The 23168-nt window shown below is 36.3% G+C and overlaps 3 protein-coding genes across 6 annotated transcripts; all 3 read right to left on the bottom strand.

The window, feature by feature from the left end:
- Nucleotides 1-4443: 4443 nt before the first annotated feature.
- On the bottom strand, nt 4444-11735 carry LOC130997260 (polyadenylate-binding protein 1). Of its 4 annotated transcripts, none has more exons than XM_057922522.1 (6): nt 11027-11735; nt 10802-10904; nt 6517-6587; nt 5457-5648; nt 5241-5365; nt 4444-4853 (listed from the first exon to the last, which is right to left on the bottom strand). In XM_057922522.1, the coding sequence occupies exons 1-6, from the start codon at nt 11183-11185 to the stop codon at nt 4808-4810; spliced, it is 696 nt and encodes a 231-aa protein (XP_057778505.1). In that variant the 5' UTR covers nt 11186-11735; the 3' UTR covers nt 4444-4807. The 4 variants fall into 4 exon arrangements, with proteins under 4 accessions (XP_057778505.1, XP_057778506.1, XP_057778507.1 ...); XM_057922523.1 differs by having other exon boundaries at nt 6517-6584; nt 11027-11616; XM_057922524.1 differs by lacking the exons at nt 10802-10904; nt 11027-11735 and adding an exon at nt 8052-8234.
- Nucleotides 11736-15434: 3699 nt separating this feature from the next.
- LOC130997259 (uncharacterized) lies at nt 15435-19048 on the bottom strand. Its single transcript, XM_057922521.1, has 3 exons — nt 18943-19048; nt 17564-18819; nt 15435-15949 (listed from the first exon to the last, which is right to left on the bottom strand). The coding sequence occupies exons 2-3, from the start codon at nt 18748-18750 to the stop codon at nt 15835-15837; spliced, it is 1302 nt and encodes a 433-aa protein (XP_057778504.1). The 5' UTR covers nt 18751-18819; nt 18943-19048; the 3' UTR covers nt 15435-15834.
- Nucleotides 19049-20442: 1394 nt separating this feature from the next.
- LOC130997258 (pectinesterase 1-like) lies at nt 20443-22644 on the bottom strand. The gene is made up of 4 exons (XM_057922520.1): nt 21982-22644; nt 21457-21663; nt 21132-21373; nt 20443-20920 (listed from the first exon to the last, which is right to left on the bottom strand). The coding sequence occupies exons 1-4, from the start codon at nt 22456-22458 to the stop codon at nt 20761-20763; spliced, it is 1086 nt and encodes a 361-aa protein (XP_057778503.1). The 5' UTR covers nt 22459-22644; the 3' UTR covers nt 20443-20760.
- Between the last annotated feature and the right edge of the window lie 524 nt (nt 22645-23168).

Genomic DNA, 23168 nt, shown 5'->3' with positions numbered 1-23168 from the left:
GGATGGCTGAAGAATGGTTGCCTTTTATGAAATATTTTCGTGAAAATGATGAGAAGGGTAAAGAAAGGATGGGGCCTCCGATTTAAGAGGATTGGGTTAATGCTGAATCTTTTGTATACTTTCTCAAAATTTTCTATGATGCAACTTTAGAGCTAAGTGCATCCAAAACTCCTACATCTCAATTGATTTATCATTGTATAATGTCCATCCAAATTAAGATTGAGAGAAAGTGTAGTGATGATTCAGAACCAACACTTAAGAAGGTTGCAAATACAATGAAGGAAAAATATCAGAAGTATTGGGGTGATTGGAATAAAATAAATCATTTGATTTTCATTGCTAATGTCTTGGATCCAAGAAACAAGCTTCAAATGATCAAAGTGAGCATCAAGAAATTAGGGGGCACTGCTCAACAGGTTCAAGAGTCCACTGATCGAGTTAAAAATGACTTGATTACTTTGCGGACGGAGTATAAGGGAGTCGATGATTCATTATCTTCTGAGTGCCATAAAACGTCATCAGACTGCATTGTTGGAGTTGAAACTAGTCGTCGTGGTATTTTTCTTGATGAATTGTCATGTGATGTGGATGCACAAATTAAAGAAGACCAACTTCAACAGATATGTAATGAAGTGGATAAGTACCTTGCCAATGAGATCGAGAAGCGATCTAATCTCACTTTTGATCTTCTGATTTGGTGGAGAGGAAATGAAACCAAGTATCTTATTCTTGCACACATTGCAAATGATATATTTGCAATTCCAAGTTCAACAGTTGCAAGTGAGTCTGTTTTTAGCTTGGGTAGAAGGGTTGTGGATCATTTTCGAAGTAGTTTGAGTTCCAAAATGGTAGAGGCATTGGTGTGCACCAATGATTGGCTCAAAGCATAATATTTCAGTTTATACAAGGATCCAACCGATGATGACCTTGAATTGTACAAGAAAATTGAGTGCGCCCATGAATATGCCTTAGTATTATTTAAATGCACCCATGAAATGTTTATAATTTCTAGCGCATAAATCGTCATGCGCCCATAAAATGTTTATTTTTTGAATAAGACCATTAATATGCAATTAGTATTATGTATATGGAGGCATAGATTAATAGCTCATAAATGGAAAATATAGTGGCGCATAAAGGATAAACATAAGGGTGCATGAATGAAAAACGTATATAGTGGCGCATAATTGGAAATTGAAATATTTAGTGCATTATTATATCTAATACTTTAATTATATGATATTTAAGAATAATGGTGAACTTAAATTGGCGCATAAATAGAGTTTCTTAATGTGCCGTCGCATAGATAGAATTATGTGTTTGAAAATATTGGCGCATAGATAGAGAGAGGATGGGTAGGTCGCAATAATTATGTCTTGTTGAGAATTTAATATGTGTTGATGTGAGAGAATCTTTGCTTACGCATGAGTGTAGTCAAATTAATATATGAAAAAATTATGAGACAATACTACTTTAGTGTCAGTGCATTCTTACCCACATTTTGAGATATTCATTTAAAGTTCAAATGAATATATAATGTAGATATATGAAAAAAATGGTATTTTTGATAAATATATTGAGGAATTTAGATACTTTTATATATTTGCACTTTTTTTTAGTTCAAGATAATGGTATCACATAACATCGTCAAAAAAAATATAAAATAACAATATTCTTAAAAAAAAAATGCACACACACACACACATTAATTCCCAAATGATAAGGGTGGTGATACTATGACAATGACCCTAAGACGCGGCGAAGAGCTGGCGACCTTAGATAACACACACACCACTGTTTTCAAAGACATCTTTGACTTTTACATAATGAAATTCACATTATTATATATCTCAAGAAAAAAAATGAGTTCAATTCAATAATATAATAATGTAGTGATTCGCTTCACATTAAAAGGCCGTACTTATCTATTCTAAGAGCACTCCCAGCAGATCACCTAAACGCATCACTAACCCTAAATTTAGGCTAAAACAATTGAAAATGAGATAAAAAATGCATCCAGCAGATCCCCTAAATTGGATGGGGCCCACAAAAAATTTTACACCCACCTAAATTAAATCTTAAATTTACACCCACCCTAAATTTATTTTAAGCTTATAATTAGTAGGGCCCACACATAATTATTATTTTTATGTAGAAAATAGGAGATCTGGTGTATGCATTTATAAAATCGAGATCCTAAAATTAAATAAGGAAGCTTTAGGGAGAATTATAGGAGCATAATTTTGAGATTTCTGCTGGGAGTATTCTAACAAGGGGAACTCATCCTACATCTAGTTTTTATAATTTGATGTGTGTTTATATTTATTATTTTAATAATTATTTTATAAAAATAAGTATGAAATATGGTTAATTTTTATTTCAAAAAATTAAAATTAAAAAAAAATTATATATGTTCTTTGTAAGGTAGGATTGTTCTTTGTTCAATTACATTCATGGTTCAAGCTCCATGGGAGAGTAAATGTAGATAAGTTCATGATACAATCCACATTTCTTCCATTAATCCGCTTGTTTTAGTAGAAGAGAAAAGCACCTCAAGTTTACATCCTCATTATACCCAGATTAGGTATCATAAGTCATATCGTTTCCATTCAAAATTAGGATATGTAATTTTTTTTAACTTTAACTTTTTAAAATAAAAGTTAAGTATAATTTATAATAGTGAGAATGTATCTCTTTGTATCAAAGCATAAAATATAGAAGTTTTTTACACCCATCCATAAGAGTATAAATTTTTCATACCAAAATCAATAAAAAGACTAAAACACCCCTAAATAAAAGGTATATCTTTATGGCTCAAGACACGGTCGTGTGGCCACCGTGTGCAGCCATCGTGTGCACATATATATACCTCTAATTGTGCACACGATGGCTCAAGACACGATCGTGTGTGTAGCCACCGTGTACAACCATCGTATGCACAATTATGTACCCCAATTGTGCACACAGCGGCTGTACATGGTGGCTACACGACCGTGTCTTGCCATCGTGTGCAAGCCATAGCTTATACTCTTTTATTTCTTTAAACTTATTAATATATAGTAAGCGTAATGTAGAAATTTAACACATTTAGGTATAAAAAACTTATACTCTCATAAATGAGTGTAAAAAACTTCTACCTTTTATTATGTGGTATTGAAAAAGATTTCTCCATTTATAATATTATAAAAATTTATTTTAAATATTATTAAAATAATTGATATAATAGTGAAATACAGTGACACATAATATTGTACGATACTAATTCCCATTCATTTTTTGGAGTTTCCCATATAGTCCAGTTTATAATTGGAAATGTATTAAAATTTTCTTTTACTAAAGGCCTTATTCATTATTTGTAAAAATGCCGCATGGAATAGTAAATATATATAAATAGTACTTCCTCCGTCCCACGAATCTTGACATGTATTCATTTTTGGGCCGTCCCACGAATCTTGACACATTTCCAAATAAAGTAATAATTATTACATTCTCTCTCCTACTTTATTACTTTTATTACCATCTCTCTCCTACTTTATCACTTTTATACTTTATTAACTAAACACTTAAAACACTAATCCACAATTCCTTAATTTCCGTACCGAAACCAAATGCGTCAAGATTCGTGGGACGGAGGGAGTATTTTCTAAAATATATCGATGCATTTTATTAGTATAAATTGTATTATCTAAAAACATTGATGCATTTTATTAATTTGTGTGAAAATTGAAAGGGGATATTTCATGAGACGGATGAAGTAACCTTTATCGCAAGATTGTGCATGTGTTATACATGTGGATTTATGATCGACAAGGCATTGTCATGATAAACTTCATGATAATTGTCAATAAAATCATCAATTTTATCATAATTTAGTTTTTTCTCATGAATTTTAAATTGTAACACAGATAGATAGGCCATTGAAGTGTGATATACCTTAGATTGATGATTCTATTTTATATATATATATATATATATATATATATATATATATATATATATATATATATAAATTACATAAATAAATAAAGAAATTTAAAAATTGCACCACAATGAATTCAAACACAGGACTTCAGGCCTTAGATATTAACCACTTACCGCAAGATCAACACAAGCATATGATGATTCTGAATTTTTTTTATATAAATTACATAAGTAAATAAACAATATCTCTATCACATTCATACGCTCACTTTTTTTTTTCTGAATCTTGATTTATAGTAGAGTGATGCAATATCTACCATTAAATTGAATACAATATGTATATACACCATGTCTGGAGTATTGAGCATTGCATAAATCCAAAACAAGAACACAAGAGTCTTTAACTTTCAATATAGCATTCCAAGTCCACTGAAAGTTGAGGCCTTCCTTGTTGCAGCCATACTGAAATAGCCACATATGATTCATGAGATTTTTCTCATGTCCCCAAATGGAATCAAGATAGATAGAGAATTAAAATAATGTCATAAATATCCAGCTATCATAAGATGTAATCACTGAACAGTTGGCAACAACATGTGAGGTTCCCAGACAAACCATGGAATGGACTATAAGAAGACCCCTAGTTATCAGCTTTTCTCTCTTCCTTGCCTATAAGCAGTCATAATCATAATTATAATTGCATGCAGCTACTATAACACAAGTTACAATAAAAAGTTACAAGAAGTTTGAATATCACACTAACTCTAGCCATCAGCCATGTAGAGTATCCGGATAAGTAGATCATATCAAGGCACAATTTAATGGAGGCGTTGCTTGAACCCAAGTTATTCCTCAATCGTACAGTAGCCCAACTGAAAAATATTCATCAATACGGCCTGTAGCGCATTGGGCGCCTAAATCTCGGAACCCTCCTGCACATGAAAGTATTGGGATCAGGCGAAAGGTGTGTGATAGACTATCAAAACAAATGAAATTGCAGTCAGTTTCAGGTAAAAACACCCCCCATTCCCATATTGGTAAGTAAATATATTGTGATTGTCTGTTACTTTGTCTATTAGACAGCCATACATATGCATAAATACATATAAAGAGTGAAAACTAAAAGCAAACATGTTGGTCGGAGAAAGACATTGGTCAAGAAAATCTTTCATGTAGATATACCAAAATACTTTTCCAGCAGAACTTTTCAAATTAAATTCAGGCTGCCGGTGGCACAAAGGACGAATGAAAAAATTGAGTGCAATTTATGACCAGCCATTATTGCTCAGCCAAACAGTATAAGCATTTGGTTTGCTCACCCATAACTAAAAGGAGGGTAGACAGGAGGACCGGGCATGAATGGCCTCCTTGAACCAAAATATGGATTTGGACGCCTTCCTCGATATTGTTTCATACCAGGAATATTAGTTCTCTTAGCAGAGACCTGTCAAACCACAATATACAAACATATGAATACGGCAGTGATTAGTATATATTCCCCAAAACTTTGTCCAGACCAAGGTAAGTACAAGAACCTTCAGTTGACGGCCATGCAGCTCAGATTCATTTAGCAGCAGAGCATTTTGAACAGCTTCAACCTCCACAAACTCTACATAAGCAAAACCTTTGGGTTGACCAAACTTGTCTGTCAATATAGTGACCCGGTTTACAGTCCCACAAGACTGAAAATGCTGCTGAACTTCCTCAGGCGTGCATGCATAGTCAACCTGTACTTGGAGAAAAAACGGATAAAAATTATTAAGCCAAGCAGATGTACATATATGCTTCATTATCTTGCAATTAGGCATAAAAACTATCAACATTCAGCAAGAGTACACTTTCGAATCAAATATATGGGTAGGATAATAGATGTAAACCATTTTCCTGTTTGAACCAGGATGCAAATAGAGAGATGACCATAACAATCATGAAAGTGACTACAACAACAATCAAATACTGAACCCATAGATAGAATAAACAAATATACAGGGCACCAGAAATCTGATCATCAGCAACTCAACATGTATCTTATAATACTGACCATGCTGGGAAACTCTTGAACACAAACAAAATTAAGTTTGATTTGGCCCACTGCATAAAATTTACCTTTTAAGTATTTAGGTCATGGAAATAATTTGAAGCCGAAAAGCACTCAGTTCATATATATTTCTAAGGTACAAGTCATGCAAGTATGGAGATTCTACATATCTACACATTAGTTTGATACATACATCAGTCGCAGAAACTGATCTGAGGTGTATAGCAAACAAGTCTTTGAGGATTACAGAAGACAAATATAATGATACATCAACAAAAAATATGTATTGTTGATATCAGATTGCTTACTGGAGCTCAGAACTATATGAGATATATATAACCCACCAAGCAGAGAGTGAGAATTTAATGTATCACATAGTTCAATATAAAAGATGACATGTTGGGTTATTTCACCAGGCAATCTTAATTTAGGCTTTTAGTGACATTCTTCTTTCCCTCAAACTTGTTGAATTGCACAGAGCACAATAACAAACTTGAAATTTATGGAAAGCCAAACCGCTAATAAATTGGAAATAGAAAGTGGACCAAGAAACTTACATTACCAACATATATGGATCGAGCATCCACCTCTTCCTTTTCAGCTTGGCTAACGGATGAACCACCTTCTTCTAGGAAGGCCCAAAAGAAAGAAAAACAATGTTGTTAGTCAAAATTTCCAAGCGGATCTTCAGCAAATTAGTCGAGCATGCATAATATGAAGATTACAATTTTTCTTTCCATCCACCTTCTTCCCACGAGCAACATATAGTTGCCTCTAATTATAAACTTTAATCAGAGGATAAGAGCAAAGAGATCAATCAGCCAGACAATAGCCAACTACTTTTCTTTTGGTTGATTATGATTAGTTTGTTTGTATTTGGTGACAAATTAGGCACACACAATGAAAGTTGTGTAGGTTCAATTGTTTCACACAAAGATACACTCAAGTACAGCAAGAAAAATCTAAGCAATAGTGAATATATCCAGCTTGACAGCTTCACATGAAACTGCAGCTGGTAAATACTAACCTAGACTTGGCTAGCATACAAAATCCATCAATGAAAAGAAACACAGTAATTTTTTTATACAAAAATGCAGAAACCCAACAATTTCCAAAGAGCAGTCACTGACTGCTCTATTAAATTTATCCCTATAAAAGGAACAAGAAGATTAAAAAAGTGAAAAAAAAACTTTCAAATCCTGGAATGAATAAAATATAACATTCACTTCAAGATGAAAAATGCAAGGAATATTTATTGATTCTTGAGTAAATAATTCATCCATTACTATATCTTAAGAAATCTTTACTTGCTGGACCGCATTAAAATCCTAATCCCAATAACTGAATATGCATATTAAAACTACCTTAGGCACAATTTCTGCTCTTGCAGATCTGATAAAAAATAGGGTAACTGGGAAAGTTGAGGAGGTGGCAAAAGCAATTGGAGAAATAAAAATACAACTCTATATGATAATTTGATAAAAAAGGAAAATTTTCTAAATTATACTTGCTAAAGATGTAGGTAGAGTTTTGCATACTTCTACGGCCCCATGAAAGCAAACCATTAAGACCCTTCATGACCTCTTGTCCTTCCGATTCCGAATACAGGAATAGTGTCTTATAGGGCAACGAGCATATTAAGTGGTAATTTCCCTTTACTGTAATTTCCCAATAACTGAATATGCATATTAAAACTACCTTAGGCACAATTTCTGCTCTTGCAGATCTGATAAAAAAAAATAGGGTAACTCGGAAAGTTGAGGTGGCAAAAGCAATTGGAGAAATAAAAATACAATTCCATATGATAGACCCTTCATGACCTCTTGCCCTTTCGATTCCGAATACAGGATTAGAGTCTTATAGGGCAACGAGCATAATAAGTGGTAATTTCCCAATAATTGAATATGCATATCAAAACTACCTTAGGCACAATTTCTGATCTTACAGATCTGATAAAAATAGGGTAACTGGGAAAGTTGAGGAGGTGGCAAAAGCAATTGGAGAAATAAAATACAACTCCATATGATAATTTGATAAAAAGGAAAATTTTCTAAATGATACTCGCTAAAGATGCAGGTAGAGTTTTGCATACTTCTGCTGCCCCATGAAAGCAAACCATCAAGACCCTTCATGACCTTCTGCCCTTCCGATTCCGAATACAGGAATAGTGTCTTATAGGGAAACGAGCATATTAAGTGGTAAGGAAGTAAGTCCTCTTAAGCTTAATTTTGTAATTTCACTGTACTGTATTAGATTATTTATGGACAACCGAGAGCATTAAAAATTTCAAAAGGGAGGAGAAAGTCACGAGACATGCGTGAGAAAAGGACTACATACGACAGATACATAAGGTAAGTGGTTAAAGTGCGCACTTAAAAAATGGTAGTGTCAGGAACTGAAACTTTTCCACTTCTGACTTACTAGATAGGGAAAAGGGAAAAGAAATATTATACTGTGGCTACGAAAGAAAAGGTAAATACATAATGGCATTGCTTAAATAATCAACCTTGTATTTTAGCAAATTGCATATAATTCACATAATAAAAAAACCCAATCCACATTTTGATGTGCAACCTATCGATGTGAGCTTCACCTACCATGAATAAGATAAGTCAAAGTCTGGCGTGTAACTGACGTCTTAAAAGCACGCCAAAAACATTCAACAAAAGTTGAAACACTAGAGTCCTCTTAAGCCCTCCATCCCCTCAATCCTTACAATTGAATCCATACTAATTTCATTGCTTCGAGACAAAAGCACACTTATGAAAAGAGTTAAATTATGTAACTTGTCTCTAGCAAAGCAAGAGTAATCAAGGTCCTGAAAGGCATTTTTAAGCATTGAGGCGTAAGCTTTTTCCAATGGCCCCACGAGGCGTAAGCATTGAGGCGGTCTGAGGCGTAAATCATAAAAACACGCAAAAATTGTAGCAAATATAGTTAAAGACAAAAAATGATAATAGCAAATATATTAAAACACACAAAAACCATAACTGCAGCCATTGCCGGAGAGGTAGAAGGCAGGCGCACGAGAGAGATAGAGGCTGCATAGGTCTCAGACTTTTTTTTCTTCTTTTAATTTCCTAATACGGGCTGTGTAGAAACAGCCTACTTCAAATTAAAGCTGGAAAATTAACGCCCATTGACTTTCGAGTATTAAAACCCCCAAAAAACAAAAAAAGCAAATCTTTGAAATCCTAAAATGCGAGGCATGCACCTCAGATGCGTTTTCCGAGATGTGGGCCTCAAGAACGTCTTTTAGAACCATGAGTGTAAACGTTCTTTGTTATCACCAACAAACTGATTACACCCATAACGAGAGACGGAGGAACCAGAGAACAAAAACTCATCTCCACATTACATCCATAATTTGCAGGTATATGTAGAATCAGGGTTCTGAAAAGCAGTTGAGGCGTACGCCTCAACAAGCATCTCAAGGCGAAGCGGCCGGAAAAACTCAGGGCTCATGTCTTGCTGGGTGGGTTTTGAGGCTAATGCCTCGCCAGACTGAGGTGCACGCCTCAGGGCGCTAAGGCGCTGAGCCGAAAATTAAAAAATATATATATTTTAAAATTCAAATCAATAACTCATTTAGATTTTTTTAAAATCTATAAGTGATAACCTTAAACTTATTATTACACCCCCCCCCCCCCAAAAAAAAAAAGCAGCAACTGTCTTCTCCTCTTCATACAGACGCCTTCCTCCCTCCCTGCACTTCTCCTCTTCCTCCCTCCCTTCTTAACTACTCCCTCCATCCCGACGAAGTAGAGTCGTTTCCATTTTTGGAATAAATTAAAGCTACTTTTTCATTCACTCTCTCTTTCATTTTACTTTTTCATTCACTTTTTCACTAAACACTAGCTCCTTAAATCTCGTGCCCAAAAGAAACGCCTCACCTTTGCTGGGACGAAGGAAGTATTAAATTTAAAGATTGGGTTGCTATCTTTTTTTTGTAGTTATCTTACAATTTTTTTGGGCTTTACTCGGGGGCTTACCCCTCACCTCACTGAGGCAAAACGCCTCAATTACTCCTTAGGTAATTTACAACATTGTGTAGAATGACATACAAGCACAAGTAGAAGGAACAGAGAGGACAGATAAAGAAAACAAATCAGAATGGAATATATCCTTTTGTATTGTGACTAGTTTTATCAAAATACAAGCAGTACTGAGTTCTGGTTTTCAGTAGAGACGACAGGAAAAAACTCAATTTAGCTGGGTCTGCAAATTTTAAAAATATATACATGCAACATTGAATTTGAATGTTTTGAACTTTTGATCATAATTCAATCTTTATATTTACTTCTTTTATTAAGTTTGGGTCAGTGAAGTCAACAAAACTATCGAATCTGATTTTCAGTTCATATATTTCCTACCCACAATCTTTGTTCTGTCTGGTTCGGATTAAAGTTAAACATATTCCTCCTATAGATCCTGATTCATATATTTGAGATTAGAAGTCAAGCAAGTAGGCAGGCCAAACATAATGAAAATTTGACCATTTAGGTTTCATTTAAGGTTCCTAGCCTTTCAAACACATGAAAACATATATCCTGCTTAACTTCCAATCATATTAAGGTGCAGAACTTCAGACATTTCAAGACAGCATCATGAGTCTTTCCTCCTAGAATAAGGTTAAAGTCCATTACTTTACTGAATCTTGGAGGTTAAGGTCCAAATGAATTATCGGCAGTTCCAATATCTTCACCGAGAAAAGTTCAAACTTTTCATTGCTTAAACTTCCAGAGTAACATGAATTGAATCCTAGAAAACCTACTTAGAAATATGGATCCCAGATTCTAACTCTTAAAAGTATGACATGTTTAAAAATGTAAGCGACAAAACCTTGATTCGCCCCCATCTCCTTCTCAACCTTGGCTTGCATTTCGCGAAGCGCGCCTGCTTCTTCCTCAATCTCCTGCAACCTCTTCTTCATACTCTCCAACTCCTGTAGAATTTCAAAACATCACCAATATCATACGCAAACAGCCTTGAACTTCTAAACCAATAATTAAGTATACCCTACGTATCTCCATTAATAATTAAGACCCCCAAGCGATGTTCACATACCTGCGTTTTGGATTCAGAGGCGGCTTCAGCATCAGCATCAGCGTCGGCGTCGGCGTCGGCGTCGGCAGAAGGGTCAAATTCGGACTCCATGTAATCCTCGTCGGGCAGGTCGCCGCCATAAACGTCGTCGTCTTGCTCGTGCTGCTGCTGATGCTCCATCTCTCCCTATAGCTAATGCGAGTAGGTCTGAGAAATTGTGCGCGTATATGAGAATGAGATACACTATATATGTGTGTGCAAAGGAAACCAAAAATTTAGGTCCTTTTATGGGGTTTGGATTCCTTCTAAAAGGGATTCGGATTTCAGATTAAAATAAAACCTAAAAAAACAAAATGAGGGTTAATGAAATTTGTATGAAACAAAATCAAATAGTCGTTTTTATGGTTTTACTTGTACTTTTGGAGGGTTTGTTTTTCGTCTTAATTTAGGGATTCATTCTCCTTTGTTCATAAATTTGTGGATTTTGTTTCCTTTTTTTCACAAAGAGAAAAGCAAAATTTTATGCGACATGACTTTGAAGATCATTTTCTTTGAGGGAAATGACTGAAGATCTTTTTTATTTCTGTTTTTAAGAAACACATATGGTATTCACTTTGATGAATATCGAAAAGCGGTCAGATTCCTGCTTATACTTTTTTTTTTAAAAACATTGAGGCTAGTATTTCATGTTACCAATTCTGAGTGATTTTAAGAAATCTAATGTACACATAATACCCATAACTTGCATTTATGATAGAAAAGTACAATAACATAGGTCAAAAATGTCGAGTTCAAATCCGTGTTAGAACGATCATTAAATTTAATAAATAAACTACTATACCAATTAAAGAAGAATTTTAACTAAATTTTGAAATTCATAAATGTAACAGCCCGGCTTCAGATTTAACGGATGTCCCTATAGACCAACACGAGTCTTTTCTAGCGTGTTTTGTCCCACTCACATGCTCCCCGAAAAACTTTCAGGGATCATCGATCCTAAAATCGCTCTAGGTCAAGCACGCTAACTTTCTAGGGGGTCACACATCCAGCAATTGCTCCAAGTCAAGCATACTTAACATACTTAACCTTAAAGGTCCGAGAGAAACATTCCAGGGAAGCCAAGCACGCTAATTTTTCTTAGGGTCACCAATCCTGGAATTGCTCCAAGTCAAATACGCTTAACCTTGGAGTTTCGAGAGAAACTTCTCAGATGGTTATCCATCCTGGAATTGCTACAAGGTGGAGTTTCAAGAAACAGGGGCTCACTCATCTTGGAATTGCTCCAACCCAAGCACTCACTCATCCTAGAATTGCTCCAACCCAAGCACGCTTAATCTTGGAGTTTCTTCTACGTGGTCACCAAAAAAGAAGATGCATCTTGTTGATATGAGTAGTCCAATCAAATCCTTTAAGCTCTCTTTAAATATGTTGTCTCATTCCAACATATTCTCGGAACCCCTTTCGTTCGGGTGTGTTCTGGTTCATCCCTATGCTCCTCCGCTTGAAAGTCTTAATCGGAATCGCTCCTTGTCTGTGCCTCTTTTGCACCGACGATCACTCTGCACTTCGTCCCCGAACGTCACAGTAAATAAAGGAATTTTAAAAACTACTCCCTTCATCCTATTACAAATGTCTCATTTTACATAATGAAATGTCCCATTACAAATGTTACATTTCCTTTTTGGCAAATAATTAATGATATTTAATGGGTCCACCCACCATATTCTCTCTCTTTATACTTATTTTTAAAATAATATTTAAGCAATTTTCACCAATCTACTTTATCTACTAATTACACATTCATTAATCTTCATGCCTAAAAGTAATGAGACATTTATAATGGGATAGAGGGAGTATCGTTTTTTCTTCGACTACTCCAAGATAAATTTCAATTGAAGCTAGCAAAACAAATTTAATATAACCCATAGATTTTAGGTCTAATGGAATTTCGAGTTGGGTCAAACCCATCCAAATAATTGAAAGTTATATATGGGCTCGGGCCGATCCAATCCGGTTTGAATATTTTGTAATAAAACTAGTATTTCAATATTTCATAGTTTCAATTCTCATTATAACCTCTTACTTAATAAAATAAAAAATATATATATTAATAAAAATACAATTTTATCCCAATTGCGCATTAGGCAAGATTTCTTATAAGTACCCGCCGAAGACCACGACAATTGATGGACATGAGGTTCAATGTTGAGGAAGAAATTATCAAAGCTATCAAATCTATGCACGAGTATTACTATGATTACATATATATATAGTAGGGAGATTCGAGATCAAGAGAAGGGTCGTACATGTTTTCGATGTTGGTGAAGTACGACAAAATTATGAAAGCGAGGAAATGTTGCACCGTCTGAAAAATTTGTTATTCTGCGTGTAAATGAAAGATTGATCAATGTAATTGAGTATTTAATCTTCTCTATCATCATTACTTAATAACATTTGCTCAAGCTTGTCTAAAAAATGCGAAGAAATCATCATAAAATGCTCTATGACGGCAAGATCCAGTTCGACATATATTAAGCAACTATAAGGCTAGAGAAGTTTTACAAGATGTTAGATTTAATCCATTATGGCATAATTAAATCTCCCGTCCGTGTCCCTAATGGGACACCAAGCGGTGCGAACTCCTGTTTACAAACAGTGAGGTCCATAATTCAATTTTTGACCTCCAACACGTTGTAGTAGTGATAACAATTTTTTTATCACAAACACAAAATTTGCACTATTCTCCAAATCAACAATAATGAATTGAAGGGTTGAATTGAGAGGAGGGGAAGCTGTTACACGCACAAAAATGTGTGTGTGTGTGTGATGTTTGTGATAATAATTGAGGGCTATAACGGAAAAGTAGTATTTTTAATAATATTTCTATTATTTTATTAAATATGGGCTATAATTAGAAAAATTAAGACTATGAATAGAATAACTCTATTTTTAGTTGGGCTCGACACAATCCCGTTGAATTTCAATAGTTCAGTCTTGTAGATTTCCTGACCAATCTAACCCAACTCGTTATGGTGAAAATTTTGATGGGCTTGAGCCAAATCGGGTTGGTTCAGTCTTTTGCCACTTCTTATTTCAAGGTGATACATTTAAATCTCCTTACATAGTGCTAAAATCACACTTCCTCGTAAAAATAGATCATAAGGGAGGGCGACAGAAGTTTTAAGAAAATTTAGTTGTTTATTTAGTACGTGGAGAAATGATCCCATAAATTAAAAAAAAAGTAGAGAGAGTTAGTGAGAAAAGACCCCACAAAATAAATGATGAATCCATATGGCCATCCACAGCGCATGAATCGAAGGGGGGATCGACCCGGGTCTTGGGGAGGGGGGTTGCATTGGAGACGCGGCCTGATGCGAGGCCGTGTCGAAGCCTCGTTCCGGGGCGAGCGGCGGTGGTGTATGGCGCGTCCTTCGGACGCGCCCAATTAAATAAATTTTTTTTTTCGAAATTCATTATTTAAATTCAAAAAAATTCGAAATTCATTATTTAATTATGTTATTAATTTTATTTTAATTATTGTAATGTTTAATTTTATTTTTAATAAAATTGGGAATTTAAAAATAAAAGTATAGAAATATGAATTTTGTGGAAATGGAGATCTAAGACACCCTTTAAGACACAATGCATTGGAGAGGGGTGTGTCTTAGGTGGGGACCACTCCTAAGACACCCCTCTAAGACACCACCATTGTGGATGCTCTAAATGACAAAAAAGAGTTAAAGACATGTTTTCGTGAACAAACAAAAATTATGAATTATGACCTATTCCTAAACAGATGGAGTATTTGTTACGAGCTCTTGAGTTTGAGATGATCTAAAGAAACGATGCCAAATTTACAACTTTCATTATTTTACCAATTACATTTTTACAACATTCAATAAAACTTATTTTTCAGGTTGTATACTATTAACTTAAATATGTAGAATATGATTGAAATTTTCTTTGTTTATTTAGTTGTCGGATAGTTTTATTTATAAAACAGTTTAGAGATTATTGAAGTTTGGCAAATACTTTTCCACATCACAACAAAATTTTGCATATAAAATACTCCATCCAAATTGATGCTAACATGAACGCATAAAAGTTCAAGGTGGTCAAATTTGACGAACAAAACTACGTCATACTTATTCATGAAAAAGATAATAATTTGTAAATCACCAAACTTTAGTCAAATTCTAAATTTACGTACTATACTATTAATTAATTAAAATTTTGAGATCAAGATAGGTCCGAGCAAATTAGATTGAGTTTTTGGTAACGTGGCATAATTATCTACACACGTGGCATTAGTATGGCTGAAGCAGAAAATGACGCAATTTCAAAATAGTTAGGATAATTCTGTCAGTTATGGGAGAACCAAATTCCTGATTTAATACGACTGTAACGCTCCAAAGCAATACAAAAAAGCTAGTAGAAAAGTTGGCATTATGAACGACTATGTGTCCTAACACACATGTTTTACAAGATTATGCGCCTTCAATTCATCGTATCGAACATAAGACTACACCAATATGGCAAAGGCTATATATATCAGTAAATCAGAGTGCATCTAAAATTTTATAACTCGATCAATACCTAAGTGAAGTCGACATACAAGCTATTCAAAGTAGACCACAATAGGTAAACTGAAACCATTACGAGCCTAGGTTATCAAAAGGTCCACACGGTGAGCACTTCATCACAACTAATTTATGGAGACTTCCAAAAATGGTGCTTGGATATCTTGTCATTCTTGGATGCACAAGAGATGTATATAAATTGGCTGCTTACTTGTGTCCAAATGCATGATGTAGAAGATCTTGAAGGTTTTATTGCGTCTCCCAATCCTTCATCTTTTTGCTCCCTTTAGGTTTTGCTATAGGTGCATTCATTCCAGCCATTTTTTGGTTGTACTTGGCCCGAAGAGGGTCGTTGTAGGTCCACCTGCATAATCGGAAAAAGGTAATTAGTTGAGCTCTGGTACATGCTATACCTGCTATTCAGGCTCTAATGTCATGAAAAGTGAATTTAGAATGAGAATCATCAAAATATCATCTCATACCTGATAATATAATCTACACGAGTTAAAATTAACAAATACATCATGCTTTATCAGAATGTTATAACGCAGATCCAATAACAATAAAACAAACACTTGATTTCTTTATGAATGTTTAGCTTCCGTTAACACAATAACAATATAACAAGAACATAGGTTTGTTTTCAACATTCAGAGCTCAATAAAGATCCTCTACAGATATTAAATGCACCAGCAATTAATAGTTGACTAATGTCAGTTCAACTACACTTGCATCCTAGTCAGCCTAATGGCAAATAGTGACCATAACTCCTCTAGAAGAAGCCAGAACAAATGATGAGCATTAAAATAAACTGATAAAATGAAGAATCAAAGAAGCAATAGTTAAAACTAATTCAAGCATGGTGGATAATTTGATGCAAAAACAGAAACGTCCAGGAAGAAACTGGAAGGAGAATCAGTAATATTAGTGATTTTGTGTCACTAGCAGACAGGAAGTGTAGTATCACGTAACATTTACACGAGCAGCAACAAGCCAACAACTAATAAAATAACCCAACATATTAAAGGTCCAAAATCACCAATCTCAATCATCGTAAACTCATCAATCCTCTAAAAATAAACTAAGAAAGAACATGTTCCTAGAGATTTACATGGTATGGGCAAACTAGGTGATCTCGACTCTCACTTATGAAAGAGGTTAAATCAGCATTCATAGTCCAGTATGGGCAATCAGCAGTTGCAGGTCTTGCTCAACTTTTCTGGATAAGATGTGGATCTTATAACAAAAGTAATTGGTGACAGGCTACATATAATAAGCAGGGTACTTTGATGGTCCTTCATGATAGCATGAGCACTAAAAACCAAGAGTTTTGGAAGTTGAATTATAAATGATATAAAACACAAGAAGTCTATCCGTATAACCAATAATACACATAGAAACTACAATTTAGCTTACACCTCAAAGCTGACTTACCCAAAAGACCCATAATACTAAACATTGTAGCCATAATTGGGCATACAGAACCATATACACATTAAAAAAAAGTACTTGGCTGCTACTGCCAACTTCATGAAGTACCAGGAAGCTTCATCTATTTCTAATGAAATGCATAAAGCAATTAATCCATAGTGGGTCTTTACACTTGCATGTTTCAAGAATTATATGTAAGCCAAGACCATGATCTTCATAATTTTAGGTTCTTTGAACTATCATTGAGCCATCACCATATAGCAAAGTTGCAAACCATAAAGTGCATGAATCAAAATTTACCCTCAACTAGTTCAATTTAACAAATTCAATCAAATAAAAATTATGCCCTGTGGCCAGCATGAACTAGGGTAATACAAAAAAACAATTGCAACAGTTCTTATAGCACCAAGAAGTTCCACATAAGTCACCCATAATCTATATAACCAGTTAACCACCACCAACATTTTAGGCACCATTTATATTGTGGACAAACACATTTCAGAGATTCCAAACCCAACAAGATCTTAAGCATAGAATCAGTACTTACGGAGTATTCCAGTCAGTCGTATCCTCATTAACAAGATGGGTCCATTTCGTCCTCCCACTTCGGCCAAAGTGCTTAACCTGCATGACTTTCGGCAATATGGTCTTGTCCATTTTATCTTCTCCAGTGGGATCAGAGAAGTCGCGAGTGTAAATGGGATGAGCCCCAGCTGTTCCAGCATGATCATCAGCGTTCGTCTGGAAGAAAGCACCCTTATGATAGTATTTCTGCATAAATCTCCACTTTTGCTTGGATTGAGCCGTAGTTTTCGGATTCTTCCTCTCCCACTCTCTCCTCTCTTCCTCCGTCATGTTTCTCACCCTCTCAATCTCCTCTTTCTCCTTCAGCATAGCATCCCTGTCCTCTCTATCCCTCTTAATCCTAGCAATCTCTCTAGCTTTCCAAGCCTCGTACTCCTCTGCCTCATTCACATCATCGTCGGTATCCACATCAGCAATATCAGCATCCAACTCCATATTCTTCTGAATCTCAAGATCCTCCTTAATCTTCTCAACCACAATCTCCTTCGTTTCCCTCTTCCTTTCCTCAATCCTCCTCTTTGCTTCCTCCTCAAGCGCCCGCTCCTCTTCCTCCAGCCTCTCACGCTCTGCAATCGTATCCCTCTCTGATTTCGGAACAAAAACCGGCTTCACCATGGCAATGCCAGTCGTCTCTTCCTCCGAATCAGTCTCATACTCCGACTCCTCCTCCTCTTCCTCCTCGACTTCGTCCTCCTCCTCCTCCGGCAGCAGCGCCGCCTCTTCCTGTTGTCTTTGCAGCAGTTTCTCCCTAATTTTCCTCCTCCTCTCCTCCAAGGCCTCATCGTCTTCCTCCTCAACATCCATCCCTTCCAGCCTCCTGCTCTCCTCCTCCACCGTCGAAACAATCTCTGCTTGCCTAATCCTCCTATGATCTTCCCTAACCTCATCGCGATTATCAATCCTACTCTGGGCCAAACGGCGCAACCTAGGATCATCCTTCCGCGTAACGTGGGAACCCTCATTGATGGGGAAAGCTTTCTCGAGGGCGGCCGCCCTCGTCATCCGGATATCGCCGCCTTCATCGATATCGTCCGCCCACTCCGGAGCTTTTCCTGGCCAATACCTTTTCACTTTCGTCTGCCCGATTTTACCCCTAAGTTTATCCCTAACCGCAATCACTGAATCGGTAACCCCCGCCGTCACCGACATGGCTACGGATTACGGAAACTTCTGTTGCCCAACACACCGATTTTTTATTTGTCGTGTTCGGTCGAAACCCTAAACGAGAAGCTAGGAGAGAATTATGAATTGTAGATTGTAAACGGCGAAAAACATTGGAAATTAAGGCGCAATAGTCCCTATGAAGAATCTGGCATAAGATAATTGGGAGAATAGCAAAACCTCAGGCAAATAGGCGGATCTCAGTAGAATTGCAGACCATTTTCAGGTGGGAGATGAGTAATCCGGAACACGAGAGCTTCTATTATTATTAATGAGCTACTGACATTTTTAAATCAAGGGTAAATGTGCATATTGACCGAAGTAGTAGTCCATATAGCCTATAACCCCTCTTATTCATTGTGTGTGTAACTAAACCCTCGAACACAAAAAAATCGTGCAATTGGACCCCTCTAACCAAACGGCGTTAACTACCGTTAATCAACCTTTTTTATTATTATTTTTTAATTACAATGTGGGGCCCACCATTAGTCATGCTCAACTCTCATCTCTCGGTCACTCCGCCGCCGCCACCAGCCGCTCCTCCACGACGCAACCACAACAGTTGAACGGCAGCAACAACAGAAGCAGCAACAGTCGCCGAGCGCAGAAGGTGAGACGGTGCTGTCGATTCGATTCGATTGACACAACCACCGCCCACCGCTCTAGCCTATGAATTCTCTCACTCATCTTAAAAAACACAATCACTGCCCACCGCTCTTAACTTCCTAACTAATCTGTCTCCGCGGTCAATAATTTCAACGGACCAACGCCGCCCCTCCTTCCTCATCTCGGTTGATCAACCAACCAGCAGCCTAAATGGCCGCCGCCTCGTCTGATTTCGACGGCGCATCCTTAGTTCTACACCAGATTCGACAGCACCACAACCCTTACTTCAGCTTTAATTTTTTTCTCTCTCAATCGAATCGATCTACACAAGTGATATTATTGATTAATGTGATATTATTAGAAGGAGAGATAGAGAAGGGGTGATGGGCGAAGGGTTAGAGCAGAGAAAGGGAGATGGTGGCGGTGACCGCAATGGCGCCGTTCGCAGGGAATGGACGGAGGTAGCAGCGCAGCAGCGCGGTTGTGCGGTCCGTTTGTGTGGCGTGAAAGAGAGAGAGCGGAAAGAGGGATGAGGTTACAGTGGGCCCCATATTTTAATTAAATAATAATAAAAAAAAGGTTGACTAACGGTAGTTAACGCCCGTTTGGTCAGAGGGTCCTAATTACACGATTTTTTTGAATTCGGGGGTTTAGTTGCACACACAGTGAGTAAGAGGGGTTATACGTTATAGGGGCTACTACTTCAGGGGCCAATCTGCACCTTTTCCCTTAGGAAAATTAAGGTTAAGTACTCTAATAATGATTTAACACCCCTAATTATTTTCATATTAGGAAATTGCCTTTATAAATGGGATTAATAAAAAAGATAAGTGTGCCAAGATAAGTGGGATGGGGAGCATATTAAACTATCTGCAAATTATATACTTATACTCATTATTAATTAAAATATTTAATTGATATTTCATATATTGAAAATATGAATATGAATATTTATTTGTTTTCAAATTCAGGTTATTAATTCAGTAATTTGTGTGGATTATTTTATTTTTAAAAAGAAAATTAATTTATATATACGTTAAATTTCGATATTCGTTGTGTATGCGAGCGTACTAATAACGTAAATGGCGAAATTTTATCAATTCTCTATTTAAAAAATTAAAACTAAAAGTAAAGTACGTAAAACTAAATCCCTAACTACAACACAATAGCAACATTGCAGCAACTACCAACTTCCCTCGTCCCCAAAAAACTAAAAAATAACTAAAAAATTACAAATAAGATGATTCGATAATTGAACTTTATAAGCTATATAATAATAACCCATGAACACGAGGTGGCAAGGTAATACATAACTAAATCCCTTTCTATATATATAATACATACACACACCCATCTAGTACGAATGTATATATAGTGGAAGTTTTGATTTATTTAAAGTTTGGCAGCAGGCATCAACCATGTTGACGCCTCTATATAAGCAAAGGTGATGAATGGTTTAGCTTCTTCCTCGCTAAGCTTCTTAGCAAACGTGACTCGCTTCTCCAAGTTGGCACCCGGCCCTTGGTTTTTGTATTCTCCAAAAAATACGGTACTTCACCAAAAAAAAAATATCATTCTTGATTTCGATATTATTATAATTAAAGAAACATTTTTCAACTTTAAAGCTATAAATCATTTGTTTTCGGCTGTTCAATTTAAATTACAATTCATTTGATAACCTTTCTTAACCAACCTCATTAAGTTTGTAAAGTAGGAATTCCCTTTGTGGGAAAAATTGAGAAGAATTAATTTGTTTTCATTACCTGTTAGTTTCTGGATGGAAATTGTTAGACCATCCTTCAGGCTTGATAACGTCGCTTATATCGCAGAAGGCGTAGACCACCTTGGGATAGGGGAACCACGACCTGCCCAGGACCGCGGTTTGCCCCGTCCCTGTCACTGAGCAATGCACGAAAATGAAGCCGCTCTCCTCTTTTTCATCGTGTCGAGCATTCGCTACGATGATTGCCATTTGATCTCCCGGAATCACGTGTATCTCACAATTCTACACTTGAAAATAAGTTAACTTTTTCCAAATTTCTATTTGTCGAGATCATATATTTTGATATATATATGAATGGTGTTTACCAGGTAAATAGATTTTCCGCTTCCAAAAATGAAATCAACAGTGCCTTCAATGTAGCAATCTTTGAACAAATGTCTCCCCTTGTAATCAAAAAGGGTATCTTGATATCCATAGAATCTGCAGTTATAGAAAACTGAGGCATCTCCGCCTACTCTAACAGCTGCCGCCTGAGCTCCCACCCTCTTTCCGTCTGGCCTTGGTGCAGAATTCTTCAACAATATCAAAATTAATCAAATTTTCCAAACAATTAAACTAACTACAATATTATGTTTAATTTGCACTCCCATTCATATTATTTTAAGACAAAATAACAAATCAAGTACCCTTTTACATATATATATATATATTAAAGAAACCACGAGATTTACCAATATTTTTTTTGAATAGAATCATTTTTTTGTAAACATTGTTGAACCAAACCCAAGTGAAAAGACTAATACATAAAATGGATTGTTAATATTTTATCTTTTAATATAATTGCACTTTTTTAATGTAGAGTTTGTAAATGCTTAAACATTGATACCCACCACCACTTTCAAATTCACGCCCATAAAATGGTCGGAGTCGGCTGTCAATGTGGCGGTATCCACCGTTCCGTACTTGGCTGCCGTGCCGTCAAATACCAAAACCGGCATGTTCATGGGGTCGCCATACAATGTAATGAACGGCTTATCCTTGGGGATTACGATTTTCTCTGTGTAATTACCGGCGGCAATCCACACGACGATGCGTTGCGCGTTGCCGGTGGGGATGCTCTTTATGGCCTCTGTCACTGTCTTGAATTCGCCACCGCCGCCCACCCTGATCACCTTCGGAGGACCTGCACCTGCACCCGTGCTCGCCGCCGTCGGCTTCACGGCGGAGGCCTCGCCGAAGTTCTTGCTAAACCAACTTCCTAATTGGGACTTATCAGCAGGAATTGTGAACTGTGCGTCGTCGGAGCGAACGATCGACAGAGAAAAGAGGATGATCACGACGAGTGTTTCCGCGACTACATACGACATTTTTTATTTTTACTTGTTTTTGCAGTAACAAATATGGCATGTTTGAAAGGAATCTGTGTTCAAGTATGTGTGTATATGTAAACGGGCAAATATTAGGAGGAAAAAGTGTTGGAGGTAGAGGAGAAAAGGAAGAGAAGAAAGGGATGGATAAAAGTTGTAGAATTAGGTTTGTGGTAGTGGTTTAGAATTTCTATGTCCTATGCTAGGAAAATATTCTATTATTGATTGGATGAGCCAATTTCTAACTTTATATAGTGTTTGCTTCTTCTTCTTTTTTGGTGTAATGTGGTTTGGATATGGATGGTTCATTGATTGATTGGATATGAAATAACATGATTAACATCAATATTTTTGGACATGTCCTTCATATATTATGGCTCACAAAGCCATTCCCCTACTTAATTAATTAACTAGTGATCAATAATGCTATATTATACTCCCTCCGTCCCATTTGTATTGGCTATCCCTTGCCATTTTGGGATGTCCCAATTGTATTGGCCCATTCCTAAAATAACATAAAATAAGTTGCTAAGTGAGGAACTAATTAAGCCCAAACAACTTAAAATCCCTAATTATAATTAGGGTTTTCTCCCTCCTCTCCTATCTGCCGCTCTTCTCATTTCAACCATTCTCTCTCATTTGCTCTCTCGCCAACTGCAACACGAAAGCTCTCGCCATGGTCCCACGGTCTTTCTAAGTCATTTTACTTC

This window comes from Salvia miltiorrhiza, chromosome 8 (assembly GCF_028751815.1).
Source record: "Salvia miltiorrhiza cultivar Shanhuang (shh) chromosome 8, IMPLAD_Smil_shh, whole genome shotgun sequence".
Taxonomy (NCBI): domain Eukaryota; kingdom Viridiplantae; phylum Streptophyta; class Magnoliopsida; order Lamiales; family Lamiaceae; genus Salvia; species Salvia miltiorrhiza.
The sequence above is the reverse complement of the archived record's forward strand: the minus strand, read 5'-3'. Positions and strand labels throughout refer to the sequence as shown.

Excerpts from the sequence above, each read along its gene's own strand:
- LOC130997260 (XM_057922522.1), bottom strand. The coding sequence starts at position 11,185 with ATGGAGCATCAGCAGCAGCACGAGCAAGACGACGACGTTTATGGCGGC. Across the intron at positions 6,588-10,801 it reads GGAGATGGGGGCGAATCAAG|AAGAAGGTGGTTCATCCGTT; the intron begins GTTTTGTCGCTT and ends GGGCCTTCCTAG. Across the intron at positions 5,649-6,516 it reads GATCCATATATGTTGGTAAT|GTTGACTATGCATGCACGCC; the intron begins GTAAGTTTCTTG and ends CTCCAAGTACAG.
- LOC130997259 (XM_057922521.1), bottom strand. The coding sequence starts at position 18,750 with ATGTCGGTGACGGCGGGGGTTACCGATTCAGTGATTGCGGTTAGGGAT. Across the intron at positions 15,950-17,563 it reads ACGACTGACTGGAATACTCC|GTGGACCTACAACGACCCTC; the intron begins GTAAGTACTGAT and ends CCGATTATGCAG.
- LOC130997258 (XM_057922520.1), bottom strand. The coding sequence starts at position 22,458 with ATGTCGTATGTAGTCGCGGAAACACTCGTCGTGATCATCCTCTTTTCT. Across the intron at positions 21,374-21,456 it reads GCGGAAAATCTATTTACCTG|AATTGTGAGATACACGTGAT; the intron begins GTAAACACCATT and ends TTTCAAGTGTAG. Across the intron at positions 20,921-21,131 it reads TTCCATCCAGAAACTAACAG|TACCGTATTTTTTGGAGAAT; the intron begins GTAATGAAAACA and ends TTTTTGGTGAAG.